This window comes from Somniosus microcephalus, chromosome 13 (assembly GCF_052327205.1).
Source record: "Somniosus microcephalus isolate GS21.2 chromosome 13, FLI_Smic_1.0, whole genome shotgun sequence".
In the NCBI taxonomy this organism is placed as follows: domain Eukaryota; kingdom Metazoa; phylum Chordata; class Chondrichthyes; order Squaliformes; family Somniosidae; genus Somniosus; species Somniosus microcephalus.
Window position 1 is genome coordinate 154,918,014 of NC_140999.1, and position 15,391 is coordinate 154,933,404.

The 15,391-nt window shown below is 40.9% G+C and overlaps 1 protein-coding gene across 1 annotated transcript in view; it reads left to right on the plus strand.

Moving 5' to 3' along the window:
* Window positions 1-15,391, plus strand: part of LOC147108684 (brefeldin A-inhibited guanine nucleotide-exchange protein 2-like) — a 103,055-nt gene that overhangs the window by 20,907 nt on the left and 66,757 nt on the right. Inside the window, exons 5-8 of the mRNA XM_086005397.1 lie at window positions 8,501-8,680; window positions 11,282-11,555; window positions 12,757-12,846; window positions 13,662-13,816. Of these exons, the coding sequence (XP_085861523.1) occupies window positions 8,501-8,680; window positions 11,282-11,555; window positions 12,757-12,846; window positions 13,662-13,816 (699 nt within the window). The remainder of the gene's footprint in view (window positions 1-8,500; window positions 8,681-11,281; window positions 11,556-12,756; window positions 12,847-13,661; window positions 13,817-15,391) is intronic.

Here is a 15,391-nt window from a genome sequence, read left to right on the forward strand (position 1 = left end):
GGGCCTGAGCATGTCATCAAAGATGCCGCTTGTACATAATCTGTTCAAATAGTGAAATACTGAGGGAGTGCAGCAATGTTGGAGGTGCCATCTTTTGGATGAGATGTTAAACCAGAGATTCTGTCTGCTTGTACAGGTGTCTGTGGAAGATCTCAAGACAGCATTAGTAGAAGAGCAGGGAGTTTTCCTGTTGTCCTGGCTAGCATTCTATCTTCAGTCAATACCACCATAAACTGGTCATACTTCTCATTGCTATTTGTGTGACCTTGCTTTGTACAATTGTACATGCTTACAGTGGACAACCGTGCCTACACTTCAAATTAATGAATTGGCTATGACGCGCTTTGCGATATCTTAAATAAAATCAAGTTCTTCTTCTTCCTATATTTGCTCTTTACATTTTTGTGTTTTTAAAGTAGCCACAACTATTTTTTTTAAATTATAGGTAGGTGAAGCCACATTCCGTCTAAAGTTAGTATGAACTTAATGAACCAAGATGTTGAAAGTCTTCAGGCTGGGAAAAAAACAGCCAGTTGGGCAATGTTCCCTCTAATTTTTTTTGTACTGAGAGGGCCACGAACTCCTTTGAGCGCGACCTTTTTGTCCATGAGCAAATTTTAAAACAACAACAGCAACCACTTAAAAGCATATACAGGAAACTTTCTGGTATCCGGCACGGACGGGACCGACGTGGTGCCGGTTCATCAACAATTCCGGATAACCGAACGCTATAGTAAAAGATACGGAGCTCAGAGCTCCGTATAAAGCAACAAACCCTGTTGCTCTTCAAAACAATCGGCCCAAGTTGCAAGCGTCTCTGTAGCTTAGCAACAGCTTCAGCTACACCCTTGCACAGCAACAAATGGAGTAAAAAAAGTAACTAAAAGTTACCTGAACCGACTCCTGAATTTTGCCGGTGGATAGAGCGTTCCGGTTATTTAGGGGCCGGTTAATCGAAAGTTTCTTGTATATAGTAATGCCATATTGCCACCCCACCGCCTTAAATCATGAGACAGTCAGACAAGGTTCTATACAAGTTTAACATAACTTCTCTGCTTTTGAATTCTATTCCTCTAGAAATGAGCCCCAGTGCTTTATTTGCATTTTTATGGCTTTTTTAACCTGCGTTGCTACTTTTAATGATTTATGAATCTGTACCCCTCGATCCCTTTGCGCCTCTACTCCGTTTAGACTCTTATTTTCCAAGGAGTAGGTTGTCTCCTTATCCCTCCTACCAGAATGCACCACCTCACCCTTATCTATATTGAAATTCATTTATTATTTACATGCCCATTCTGCAAGTTTGTTTACGGTAGAATTAATTAAAAGCTTCTAGTTCATCATGTACAAACTCTATTTAATAAAAAAAATATTTGTCAGAAATGACTGGGATATAAAAGAACTGCATAATAATGCATTAACACTTCTGAAACGTCACTGAGTTACATGGTTATGCATCGACAAACAATCCAAAAGCCCAAGGTGAGTTGAAAGAGGCATTCCTGTTCATGCAATTTGTATTAATTTTAAAGTTTTCAACGTATTAGCCCATCCCTCATGTCACTATTAGCAGTGGCTGCACAAGCAGCAGGAGCAGCGGCTTTCCTATGGCGCTGACTTGCTGTACGTCCACATAAGTAATTAGAATATTAATCACAATGCGACCAGACCACCAACAAATATAAAGTGCTGTAGTTCTTTAGTTCACAGTATTAAAAAGAATTGGAACAAAAACGGGTATCCGTATTTCCAATTTCAATCACTTCCAGTAATAAACGTTGGCTTCTTGAACCAGCACACCCCATGTAACATGTTAGAAATACAACACTTATTCACAAGTGCAGAAAAAAACATACACAATTTGTCACTGAATTAAAAGCAAAAAGCAGGAAAAGCTATGATTTAACAGAAATAAACATTCATATTTCTTCCTGGACAGAAGAATCAGACTGACTTGGAAATGTTTACTAATATTGTTGACGTAAAGATGTTAATTTACGAATTTCACTTCTAATGTTTTTCTCTCAAACATTCTCCACAATATTAATCCCTGCTCTCATCACAAAGTGTTGATTTATTTTAGGTACTTCTCAATTAAAGAGTGGGAAATAAACTTAGTTGTAATCTCAATTTTTAATCTCCTATTTCAAACATTTATACCAAATCAAAATTGTACATTATCAGTTTAATCAAAGTATTTTGTGTCTTTCTCAATAAACAAATAGTTTCTTCTAAAGTAGCTTCCTGCAATTATTATACATCATTACATAATTCGTGTTTCTATTAACACTCCACTAAACGTTTAAGAGGAAATCTATATTTACATTATTCCTGGGACTTGTTAGGACGATAGAATGACAGACAAAATAAAGTGGTTTGTGGTTTTCCCTCTTTTTTTTGGTTCTCTTCCTAAAGTCATATTAAATTTTTAAAAATAAATAAAAATTATGTAATTCCTGCAAATCCTCCCGCCCTCCCCCTCCTTAACAGCATGGTTGCATGTTTGTGTAAAGCTACTCACTTCAGTCGATCATTTAAAATCAAATATTGAGAAATTTCAATTTTAAAATGTTTTAAGCATTTCCGAACCTCTGTAAAAGCGTTTGGACTTCAATACCTTCTTTAGATGAGGGGAAAATAGATTTTTTGTTTGTTTCTTCCAAAATCATAATTGAAACTTCGGGGGGGGGGGGGGTTAATACTCTTTTTTGTGAAAAGATTAATTAAAAAATCTTTAAATTCTTTCAAATCTCATTGCAGCTTTGACAAAAGTTGCTCCAAGTTTCTCTTTCCCACTTCAACGCGGTTATTAAACATACAACAAAAAATAAAATAAACTCAAATTCCAAACGGAGCTCAAATAAGAAAGTGAATAAAGTGGTTAAACTTCCTAAGAAGACGGTGTGGTTATCTATCCCCAGCCTTGGCGATGAGTTGGGATCAGTTTTGGAGAAGTTGTTCCCGCTTTTTCTACTGCCGTTCCCTCCGTGTCTCTCAGACTCTGAGGTAGAAACGGGGGCACCAACTTTTTCTCCTCCCTCATAACATGATTTAAATAACCCTGATACTCGTTCAAAAGGGAGACAACACCTGGCAAAATTGAACTGGGACATCCAACATCACTTTCTTGTATTTTTGTTCTGGCTTTAAACAATTTTCTGAATTAAAAAAAATTCTCATCTTCGTTTCACTGGGGGCCTAAAACTTGTTTATTTTAGCCTCTTCCAGCATCCATTGTACTGTATATATGCTGCACCTCCACCTGTGTTGTTCCAAAGTGCAGCTGCCACTCAGTCCCCCGGGAATGGACTACATGCGTCTGAACCCTCTTTCTCTCCCTCTCTCTCACCCCCCCCCCCCCCCCATCCCTCTCCCTCTCCCTCTTCCTCCCCCCTCCCCCGATTCCCTCTTTTTCGATCCTTGATCTTCCCCCCACGAGCCACCAACAGATCCTCTGACCTCTGCAGAGCCGTCAAAAGCATGGCCTACCTGGACACTCTGCCTGTGCGGACCCGGTATACCGCGAGCCGGCACTGATGGCTGAAAGGCAGTCACAGCGCAGGGGATTCTCCCGCTGTCCCTCTGATAGGTCGAGGGAGAAAACCAAACCCCTCCTGGTGTTGCACAGCCACCCATCAACCACTATAACTGACTCTTCAAGAGCTGCAATTACGATCGGCTCTGAGGTTGCAAGACTCCAAAACGAGTCTGTCTGGATTCCCTGGGCCATTGTGTATTGGGCCCCTCCTCCGCCCCAGCTACTGTCCAGCTCTCTGTGCGGCATTTCATTTGAAGTGCACGCGAGCTCTGGAACGTGTGCACAGGTGCACACCTTAGAGGGAACAGTGCAGCTGGGCCATGTTATGTCATATTACCGTTATCGGTAGCAAAATATTGGGCCTGAATTTGCTGGAAACACGCGTCATACTGATGGTGTGTTAATTAATATGTAAGAGTTATTTGCATAATGCCATTATTTGCTTGGAAATTTGTACCGTTCTGCCAATAAAAGTTTGTTCTCGTCGTTCAGCCCACCATTGCAGTCAATGGCGATGGCCAATTTGTTGGACTTATGCAACTATTTCTGGCGCAGCCACTTAGACTGAAAAATAATGGCGTGAGTGACTTGCTATTGATGTGATTTATGGCCCTCACTTGACTCAGCCAGGGAGGCCAACAATAGGACTGTTAAAGCTGTGGTGCCACACCCCAGCAGTCTGGAAAATGTTCGGAGTTTTCTTTTTCAAATTGTCCAGTTTTGCCAGTATTTTCTTGCCAGTTTTGCCATCCAGAGTTACGTTGTGTCTGAAGGCAATTAATTTCAGGACCCCCACCTGTTTCTACACCTTCCCATGTTCAAGTTTATCAGTTGTTTAACAGTGATAGGCCCCTGCATGTTATGCGCCAACTTGCCCTGCGGGGAGGAAGCAGAGAATAGGTTAGGTGTGTTGCTTTGTGTGAGGTATCGGTGTATATCTGACGGGCTTCTTTTCGGTCATTGGAATGCTTTCTTCAGTGAAAATTATGTTGTCAAATTCAATATCAAACTCTGAAAGGCTGTCTTCCCACAGCAATAAACTTTTATGACTTGCTTGTCTTTGGGTTCTGCCTTGAGCAAACAAACAGTTATGATCTAAAAGCACATCGCCTTCTCTCACATTACAAACATTGAAATAGAAAAAAAAACTCCTTTCCAGCTCAAGCTATTCTTTAAAAAAAGCAATGACAGAGACCGACAACTTTTGATATTACTTATCGAGCTGTGATTTGAAGCCTTGAGAATGCATACCTTGCCTGCCCTAGTCAGGTCTTTGTATTTCTTTTTGCACTGGTCTCCTGAACGACTAATGTGGTGCTCAGCGCTTCAACCGCCTCCCTCCACACCACCATTCTGATTTTTCGGGCAGTCTCCCCCAGCTGCTCTCGCCGATGCTCCATCTCATCCAAGAGCAGTTTCCCATCCCTCTTTTTTATTTCAATTTTCCTGCACCATTTCTGTAGAAAAAGATGTGCAGACACTGAAGTTCACTTTTCTTGCAGCCTTTTAAAAAGTTTATTTTAACCTGTGAACTTTTAAAATTTGACTTCAGGTGATTTCAGAAGTTGCAGCTCACTTGCTTCCCAGTGCCACGCCTTAATCTGATTTTTGTACATTCTGTGGTTGATCTGCTTGGTGAGCCATTGGTCGCGCTGTGCTCAAGGTCCCAGATTTGTCATTGACCTTCCTGTGCCATGGACAGATCAGTGTTCCTGCAAATTATGGCATAAGCATAGTGCGATTATGAATGGAGAGCACAAATGTCCGATTAACTGTACGCTGCCAAACACACCGTTCCAGCAAATGCAGGCCCATTGTAATTGTATAGAAATTGCAATTCCCCATTCGACTTGAAACTCTTCCGTGTGAGGGGAAATATTTACAAATATTAGTACACTTCCAGCTGTTAGCCAATCAGGTGCTGTGTCTTGTCATTATTTTGCAGAAACTGTAAATCCAGCAAAACATGCAACATAAGCACATGATGCTATGGCAACCTCCGCACATGACGCTATGGCAACCTCACATTTCTGGAGATGCGTGTCCTGGGAGCACGGCCGACCAAGGTCTCTTTCTCGTAACTCCCTGTCTAGGTGCAGACCCACTCCCCCAGGCTTTACATGAATTTTATTACATTTATTTTTTACATTTGTCTGAGCAGATGGTGCCCTTTTGCTGAATTAACACTCTAGTGTGCTTACAATTGGTACCAGGAAATAACAATTACCATATCTTCTCCCTCTAATTAAGATTCCTCCTTGGGAGTCTTTCCCAGGTCTGTTTTTAATGCTGTATTTTCCAGTTCCGGCCTTTCTCATCCTGTATTTTTTCCAGTACATTCATTTCACATTCCAATGATAACTTTTGGCTGACATTCCAATACATTTACTCAACATTAACTGATTTCCCACTGTGTAGAATTTAAAAAGACAGACCTGCTTGTCTCTAGCTTCAATACCCTTACCACAAGGACATTAGGACATTGTCTTCTGTTCCCACAGATTTCACTTCCTTATCCATTTTTCATGCAGGGTCCATCTGCTCAAACATTACATCATTGCAGAACAGTAACTAGACCTTGATTCTGTATTTCAAAATATTGTGGCTTAGAAACTACATTGTCACTTATCTCGAAGAACAGGTTGAAACTTTACGAATCTACAATGTGCTCAGTGACCTTGCTATATAAAAAAAATAAAGTGTAGCAGTACTAAGCTAGAAGATTCCATCACTAATCGAATTAGCTGCAGGTTCTCGACTGCTGCCCCAGTTAACCCTTTCAATTCTGGTCTATTGCTGTTATAATCCATCACGGGGATTACCTGACCATGACCGCTAACCTATTTTTATTTAAAAGTGATTATTGAACCACTGTGGTCAGCCGGTGAGTGGCACTGTGGTGCAGACTACAAATTATGTGCATAAAATCAATCCAAGTCACTTGCGGCAGTGCAGTCTCCAGGAGAATTACTCGGTTGTCTCCATTCTGGCTGGGATTTATGGTGTCCCTATGTGCAGTCTTAGGGGGAAAAAAAAGTGCGATTGTTGCAGAAAATATGTTTGATTAGCATACAACAGCAAAGCTAATGTGCTAATAAGTCAATAGTTACAGAAAGATTCAGAAATGTAATGATCTTGTACCCTCTCTCCCTCTCCAGGGTCTGTGGACCCAGTTTGAAAACCTATAGTTGACATGAATCAACGGAGTGGCCTGCGGGTGGCGCTGTCCAGGGAGAGTATAAATACTCGGGCACGGGCCCAGCTTGCGCAGGACATTCTTAACCGGAACTAGTGAAGGACACAACTAGACCTCCATGTTGTAAAACTGTTGATTAAAGCTTTGTTTAATGCTTAGACCAAGTGCCTAGTAGTTTTCTTATGTCTTTTTTTAAAGATTTTCTAGTTGCTTTTTGTTGCCCGAGTTGATTGTGTACATTTTTGACATGGTTGCTCCGGGAGAGGTAGTTGAGGATTTATCGTGCCTACAACAAGAAGTTGCATTTATATCGTGCCTTTAATGTTGTAAAACATCCCAAGGTGCTTCACAGGAGTGTAGTTAGGCAAAATTTGACATCAAGCCACATGAGATATTAGGTCAGGTGACCAAAAGCTTGGTCAAAGAGGAAAGTTTTAAGGAGCGCCTTAAGGGATGAGTGAGCAGTAGAGAGGCAGAAAGGTTTAGGAAAGGGAAGTACAGAGCTTGGGGCCGAGGCACCTGAAGGCATGGCGAACAATGGCGGCGCGAAGAAAATTGGGGATGCGCATGAGGCTAGAATTGGAGAAGCATAGAGATCCCGTAGCTTTGTAGGGCTGGAGGAGGTTACAGAGATAGAGAGGGGCGAGGACAGGGAGGGATTTGAAAACAAGGATGAGAATTTAAAATCGAGGCTTTGCTGGACCGGGAGCCTATGTAGGTTAGCGAGCACATAGGTGAATGGGACTTGGTGCGAGTTAGGATACAGGCAGCAGAGTTCTGGATGAGCTCAAGTTTACGAAGTTTACCCCTAGTTCTTTTGCAGTGCAGTCGACAGTTGATTGCTTTTTCTGAGGTCTGGAACCGTGTTTTTACTTGTTTCGAGCTTGACCATGTTGCCGATCACCCATCTGAGATTAGTGAGAAACTTTGCTCGCTGAAGATTAAACAGCCTTTGTTTGAAGCATATCATCTTCTAAAATGACTTTGCAATTATATAGCGCCTTAATATTTCTCTTAGAAACATTTCAAAGCATCACACAAGGATTGAACAACTTGGAAGTGTAGTTTTTATGTCAGGAATTGTGGCAGCTGAGCAGATACCAGAATCGTCCTTGTGGCTGTGGGAGGAATGTTGGACAGGACACCGGCAGAACTCTCTCCCTTTTCAAATAGTGACGTGAAACCTTCAGTATTCACCTGAACCACCAGAACAGGCAGGCAGGACTTCCTTTAAAATCTTATTCAAAATACAGTGCCTACAGCAGCACAGCACTCCCTCAGTACTACACTGAAATGTCAGTTTACATTATTTGCTAAAGTCCTGGAGTGGAGCTTGAACATACAACCTCTCTCTCAGGAGAGTGTGACCAACTGAGACAAGCTAATACTTGGTCTTAATCAAGCCTTAAATGGTAAACTTATATTCTCAGTGTGCCATGCTACAAAGTGGATAGGATGGAGACTGCACTCGCCGTATGCATTTCTGATTTAACTCTTGATACTCTGGGCCCAGTGGATGTCACGGTGCTCAGCTCAAGAATGGAAAGGCAGTTACCCAAGAGCAGGTTGCCTAGCCATTCTTGGTCCAGGAATGGTTATGATGAGAGAGAGAGAGAATGGATTATTAATTGTGCACTGCATTATGAAGTCTGAAAATGATATGGGAATATTTTTTAAAAATCAAATGAAATTGTATTAAATTGAGTGCAGTTTCCATGTAGTAGACTTTTCTTCACTGCTCATTTATCTGTTGCTCATAATTTTAGGCACTGCTCACTGCTGTGACTTCGTCTCACATTGAAATCCATGAAGGAACGATCTTGCAGACTGTCCGGACCTGCTACAATATCTACCTAGCTAGTAAAAATCTCATCAATCAGACTACAGCAAAAGCTACTCTCACACAGATGCTCAATGTCATATTTACAAAGATGGAAAACCAAGTGGTAAGTATTTAAAATAAAAATTCAGGGTGAGATCTGAAGTTTTTTCTTGGCAGCTTTGTTGCTGAAGGCAGCATATAACTGAGCTTACACAGACCAGAAGGCCCTAGGTTTGACTATTGAATTCGCTGATCTCAGGTGGATTGGCTACATTGGCCTCCGTGCGCTCGGTTAGGATGGGGAGAGTTTCCTTTTTGATCACTACGAAGTGTATCCTGCTGGAAAGAGTGTATGTTTGGGAATCTGTTGAGAGGATCAGACTCCGCAATGATTTACCCCCACCCCCCTTTTCGCCAGATGGTTGGATATCTGTCTATCTGACTGACACTGAGAAGAATGGGCATTGCCTCTGTTTTCATGGAATTTCTAACTGCAACTGTAGGAACGGAGGTTCCTATCGAAAAGACTGAGTTCGACTCAGGCAATTAAAACAATGAATTTTAATGGAACAAAACAGGTTTTAACTAGAAACTGCTGGAATACATCAACTACAGGTCTGCTCTCCTTGAGGGCTCCATGAGGGCTGATCCCCTGGTCAGAAGACTGACGTCATGACGTCATCATGTTCTTCCCGCCATTGGGGCATCACGGGACGAACGGCATGATGTCATCATGTTGAAACCGCGCTGTAAAGGTAACTAGACATTGTACAGTCAAACAGTGTAATTAAAGGTACAGGCACAGACAGTAACTACATTGCTGTTAAAGGAATTATGTCCAACCGCGCTCAGTCCTTTGGTGGCTCTGCCACACAACACCATTTTCTGGCTCAGTAAGATTGAAGAACAAACTGTGACCACTTCACCTATTCAAGTTAACTTGTCAGAGCAGTTATGGCAATGGTTATCAGCATGTCAGCAGCACAGGCCATCCCACTGTTCTAGCTGGAGAAGTGGTGTGAGTGAAAGGACAGAAAACAAATTGTTTCTTGCAATTTGCCACTTGGAACAAGAAGCAGCATCCTTCAAACATTCAGGGAAATGCTTTCCCAAGAGACTCGAAGGCTGCTTCTTTATCATGACAAATCCTTTTTAAATGAAAAAAACTCTTCATCCAAGTCAGGCTTTGTGTAATACGCTGTTTTTGTTTGAAATCAATTAAGTACTGATCCTAAGGAGCACTGTTCCAGCAATTGCTTTTAATAATTCTCCAGCTATTGTGCAACAAATTTGTTTTTCAAGATGAGCAATCTGCAGTCAAACAATATGTTCCATTGGCATTGTTTCAAGTTGTTTATCACTGTCAGAATTTTGTGGTGTACTTGAGCTGCAACTGCATCACTGTGGAGCAATTTTCATTTGACAGTCATGATGTAACTTAGGATATTAACATCTAACCCTGAACATGAGACTCTATGTAGGTAGTAATTTCAAAGTGCTTAGGTTTGATGCTGCGTCTGATATAATTACAAAGTGGTGTCGAACCAGCTTAAAGTGTCTCGAAGGTTCAGCTGGACCTCCTGAATATTTTATTTAAACTTGGTGTTGAAAAAGTATTGTGCACATAAACCACCCACGCTCTCAAAACGCTATATGTTAATGGCCATGAAGTGGCAAGTTTGTCTCTTGGTGAATTCCAGTTGGAGCCTGATATACCTATCAATTCGTCCAATAAAAAGCGACGAGTTAGGAACGTAACTAAAGGTTTTTATTGACTAAATAACAGAGCCCACCCTCGTGGGTGATCGGGTCCAACAAGGAGGAATACCAGCCAGTCGACTACCTTTATACCTGGGCAGGTAGGTGGAGCCATGGGCGGAGTCGGAGGTGGTCAGCCCAGGTATAACAGTGCGACAAGAGGCGACCTCGTATAGTGATACAACAGTGAGAACAGTGATAACAATACAACAGTGATAACTATAGTGTAACGATAGTGAACGATAAAAGTGGTTTACCACAGAGCCATGCAGTATAAACACAGGACTGCCTGCAGTACCAATACTGTAGTTAACTGTATCGAACACACTTTGTAGCCTATCCATTCTAAGCACGTTGGCTAAAAAAATGTCTTTAGCAAAGTCTTTTGCAGTAGCAGTATTCTAGGATTAGGAACCAAGTTTTTTAAGTCATGGCTATAACTCTTTGCTCATTAAGAGCTATTTTTAAGTTTCATATCTTCTTTGGCTAAAATTTAGGTTATATCAACTTGAAGCAACTGCAGACCAGGAAGCATGGTTGGAAATTTGTGTTTAATTTTGGGTTTCTAATAATGGATAGTTGCTCAAAGTACAATTCTGGTTTATCATAACAGCAATACGCCTTGATACAGATTTTCTCCCATCTGCACTTGTATATAGAACTGACTTTTAACAGAAAAAACAGCTTTTGCTTTTAACCATGCTTTTATAACGTACTTTTTAAAAATGTTGTTCAATGTGTATAATCTAATTACACTTCAATCCACTAAACAAACAGCTTATGTCAACATCCCTTAGCATTTAAGTGAATCGCCCTACATAATGCTCTTCAGTATGACCAGAACTTGCTGTTGTCTTAAAAGAATTCTCCCCTCCCAAGATTAATTTTTGTTCCAAAGACTGTTGTAAAGCTACCAATGTTAAGACAATTTTCCCACCTTGGAAACTGGCTAACTACTGTCTTACAGGCACACGAGGCTGAAGACCTGGAGAAAGGCAGGCAGCAGCAGCATCAACATCAGCTCCATCAGTCTCCTGGACCTCACAGTTTAGTTGGATCACCACAACTTGATCGGATAGAAGAACATTCCAGCAGACTGGTTTCAACAGCGAGGGAAGCAGATCAGATAAATACCATGCAGGAGAAAACCAAAGTTGGAATCACAGAAATGGAGAATGGGACAACAGCAGACCATATAGAAGAAGACGATGTAGAATCTGATCAGTCTTTACATACTGCAGGTGTTCATATTTATTTGAAAATCTTACTTAAAAACGATTATTTCGGACCTTGTCAAAAATGTAAGATCTACAAAGCAGTAAAACTGCAGTGCAGTCAAATCTAGTTACAGGAGAAAGTCACTGATAGCCTATTAAGACTGAACAAGGCTTGAACTAGCGATGTATCATAATTTAATATGAGATGCTTATTACGCTCAAGAAAATGGAACAATCATGTAAGTAGCCAATAAAGTTCTACTTCAGGAGAAAGAGTTGCCATTTCAGTGTAATATTGGCACTTTAAGTTTGCAGCAGGAGCCAAAACTGAAATCAGGAGTTGGGAAGGAGAGTTGCCATTTAAAATATCATAGTGTTGGAGTGGAGTAGAGCTACAGTTGATAGTGCGCTTTGAACCCCAAAGCTGTGTTATTTAAATGGCAAGACGCTTCCAGTTTCTGCTGCTGATAAAGTTTCAGTTGTGATTTTTAAACTTGGAGAGATTTCTTAGTTTCCCATCAGTCATTGGACCAGCCACACTCCCAGCAGCAGTTGCTGGTAGCTAAATATACTGGTCTGTGGACTAGTGTTCATTTCTAAGCCCTAAAGACATTTTATAGATAATGGTTAATATTCAGGGCTGATGGGTATTTTATAGTCTACAAAATCAGTTCCATTACTGATGTGTGCAGATTGGTCGTGTTTGAATTAGCATTGTTCTGCTGTACTGTAATTTTGTATGGGATAATTTGGTGGCACAGTATTTAAAAGCAACAATGTACTGTCCCATGGGCTGTTGGGCCACAGGTTCATCTTGGTTATCCTGATGGGTTGATGACCAGTCTTGGCCGTAGTCTTATGGAAGGGCTGTTCTGCACAGGAAAGGAAGGAAAGTCATCTTGGACTTCTGTCATCAGCTCCAGAGCAGCATTGACAGAGACTCGGGAATAGGGTACCCAGAGTGTTGTATGGGGCAGAAGAACTGAAGAAAGATACCCTGATGCTATCACACTTGTTCAGTTCCGTGAATGTTTATAAATAGTGATTGATGGACTCTACTATGTTTCTAATTTGTGTGCCACTGCTAAATTCCAATACTAATGTGCCTTTAGGTACTAAAATGAAGAGAATTTAGCATATTTCAATGTTTTGTCTGCTTGTTTTCTGTCTTGATCAAAGTTTTCAGGTACTATTTCAGACTCTAATCACTCTGTTTTAACTAAAGGAAATGTGGATGAAAGTCAAGGGGAAAATGTGAATACGGAAGATATCGTGGGACAAATATTGGAGGAAGTGGTGGCTACTGTGACTGGAGGTAGTTCATGAGATCTTGATGAAATAAGTTTGATTTGGTTTTGGGTAACTTGTTATTGAATCCACGGCACCACAATACCATGGCATCATATAAGACTGGTTTGATTGCCCACTGCACCAAATTTTTCTTTTTTTCTTTCTGATTTTTAGTTTCACTGCCACATACAGGCTGGTGCATCTTAAGGCAGGTAAAATTGGTGGGTGAGTTATTGCCAGACCACTTTGACCAGCTTTAGAGCAGCCAGATCAAGATTAGCATAAGCAGAACTCATAAAAGCTTGTCTTCCATTATCTGCAGCTGGTCTGTGGTCTCGTAGAACCAGAAGTGGACAAGTATGACTAGGGGAACAGAGAGGGCAATATACCCTCAGAAACCAATTATTTTTGAGTGATAAATGTATATTTTATGTTTTGAATAATTAGGCTTGTTGTTGGAATGTCTGACATGTTCCTAACATCAGATACTCCAAAGGCGTATGCTTTGAAAATAGAAAGAGATTAACTTTTATGCACTACGTAAGCTTACTTTAAATAGGATATATTGCAAGAATGCAGCAAATTCTTACTAATTGATGAAAGTCATTTATGGTAGTTGCAAACAAACAATTGTACAAACCTTTGGAGGAGTGCCGAAAACCCTATATTTTCATGCACAGTGCAATATATTTTAATGTTTGAATGGGACAGTTTTATAAGATACTGAAGAGCATTTATACAATTTTCTCTTGGCTTATACAATGTTCCCTTAACTATTGAATAAACTGAATGCAGAAATGTTCATCGATTGTTAATGGAAATTTTTCTTTCTTGCCTAAGAGGCAGAAGAACAAAATGATGAAAATGCAACTATAGAGGCAGCTTTAGAAAACCAAGGTGCTGCTGAACGCACTGAAAACCTGCAAACCAATGGCATCCCGGAAGGATCACTAGCGCTGCCTGATAGGCAATCTGTACCATATAGTGATGCCCAGGTAAAGAACCAAATTATATTTTTTTGCTGGATCTAGGCTCTACCTTTTCAAGGACTCCATTTTAAATCCTCACTTTGTGCTACCTTGCTTGAGCTGTGGTTCCACCTGGTATAATTGTCAGAAACAATCTGTGCAAGCATGCATTCGCGATGTATTTGTGTATGCATATGCTTCATTATCCTTTGAGTAGCCTGAATCACGGACACCACAACGAGTATGCGGGGCAATGCAGGGACAGTTGGTTTTCTTTTTATAGTTCAGTAAATTGAATCACACTCACTGTGCACAGAGTTCTATTCTGATCTAGTGTGTTGGCTTTGGCACTAGTCAGATAAAAGCTATCTTTTTGTATCTTTTGGTGCTGGATTGCAGACTTCCAAATAAGGTTTGGAGGCTAAAGTGAGTTTCTACAAGATTATAATAAGTTAAGCAGTTGCAGTTTACATATGCAAGCACTACGTCGAGTTTGGCATACCCATCAGGAATGTTCCGAGAGCTAAGGACTGCCTTCCAAGCTCCTCCCAATAGGAACTGCTGCTGTTCCTTACAGGCTTCACATAATTCAAACCCCTTGCCAACATCTGGCACTGTACTATTCACTGTACAAGTTAGCATATAATTTCCTGGCAAGCTATGAATGTGGCAATGTAGTCTTCTCTGAAATAGCTTTATTTCTGATGTTGTTGAGGGTTCATCTTTTAACTCTTATCAGTTGACTCTTGGGTTCCCCAGGGCCCTGTCCTATCTTGCACGGTATTCCTTCATCATACTAATGGCATAAGAACATAAGAAATAGGAGCAGGAGTAGGCCATTTGGCTCCTCGAGCCTGCTCCGCCATTTAATGAGATCATTGCTGATCGGATCTTGGGCTCAGCTCCATTTCCCTGCCCGCTCCCCATAACCCGTCACTCCCTTATTGTTCAAAAATCTGTCTATCTCCACCTTAAATATATTCAATGACCCAGCCTCCACAGCTCTCCGGGGCAGAGAATTCCACAGATTTACACCCCAGAGAGAAGAAATTCCTCCTCATCTCGGTTTTAAATGGGTAACCCCTTATTCTGAAACTATGCCTCCTAGTTCTAGATTCCCCCATGAGAGGAAACATCTTCTCTGCATTGACCTTGTCAAACCCCCTCAGTATCTTATGTTTCAATAAGATCACCTCTCATTCTTCTAAACTCCAATGAGTATAGGCCCAAGCTACTTGACCTTTTTCATAAGTCAACCCCTTCATCCCCACTCCATATTTCAACCCTGTCAACTTTTTTTTCCTCATGATTCCATTCCATCTTCATTAACCTGCTTTAGTTCACACACCACCTGCTTGTAATCTTGTCATCGTTGCGTGACTGAATTACTTCATCTTGGTTGCTTTTATGCCCTTCAGTGTGTAAGTGAAAATCTTTTTTAAATTAGTCAAAGGCACAGTTTCTTCAATTCAAACCAACAGTTACTATCGTTTGTCTTTGGCTCAAACCTCTTAAAGCTTTCATTTAGTAACATTTTTGGCTTCAGCATCTTCTCTGATCTTTGTCTTGTCTTGAGTGAGGATGCCATCTATTGTGTAGTGT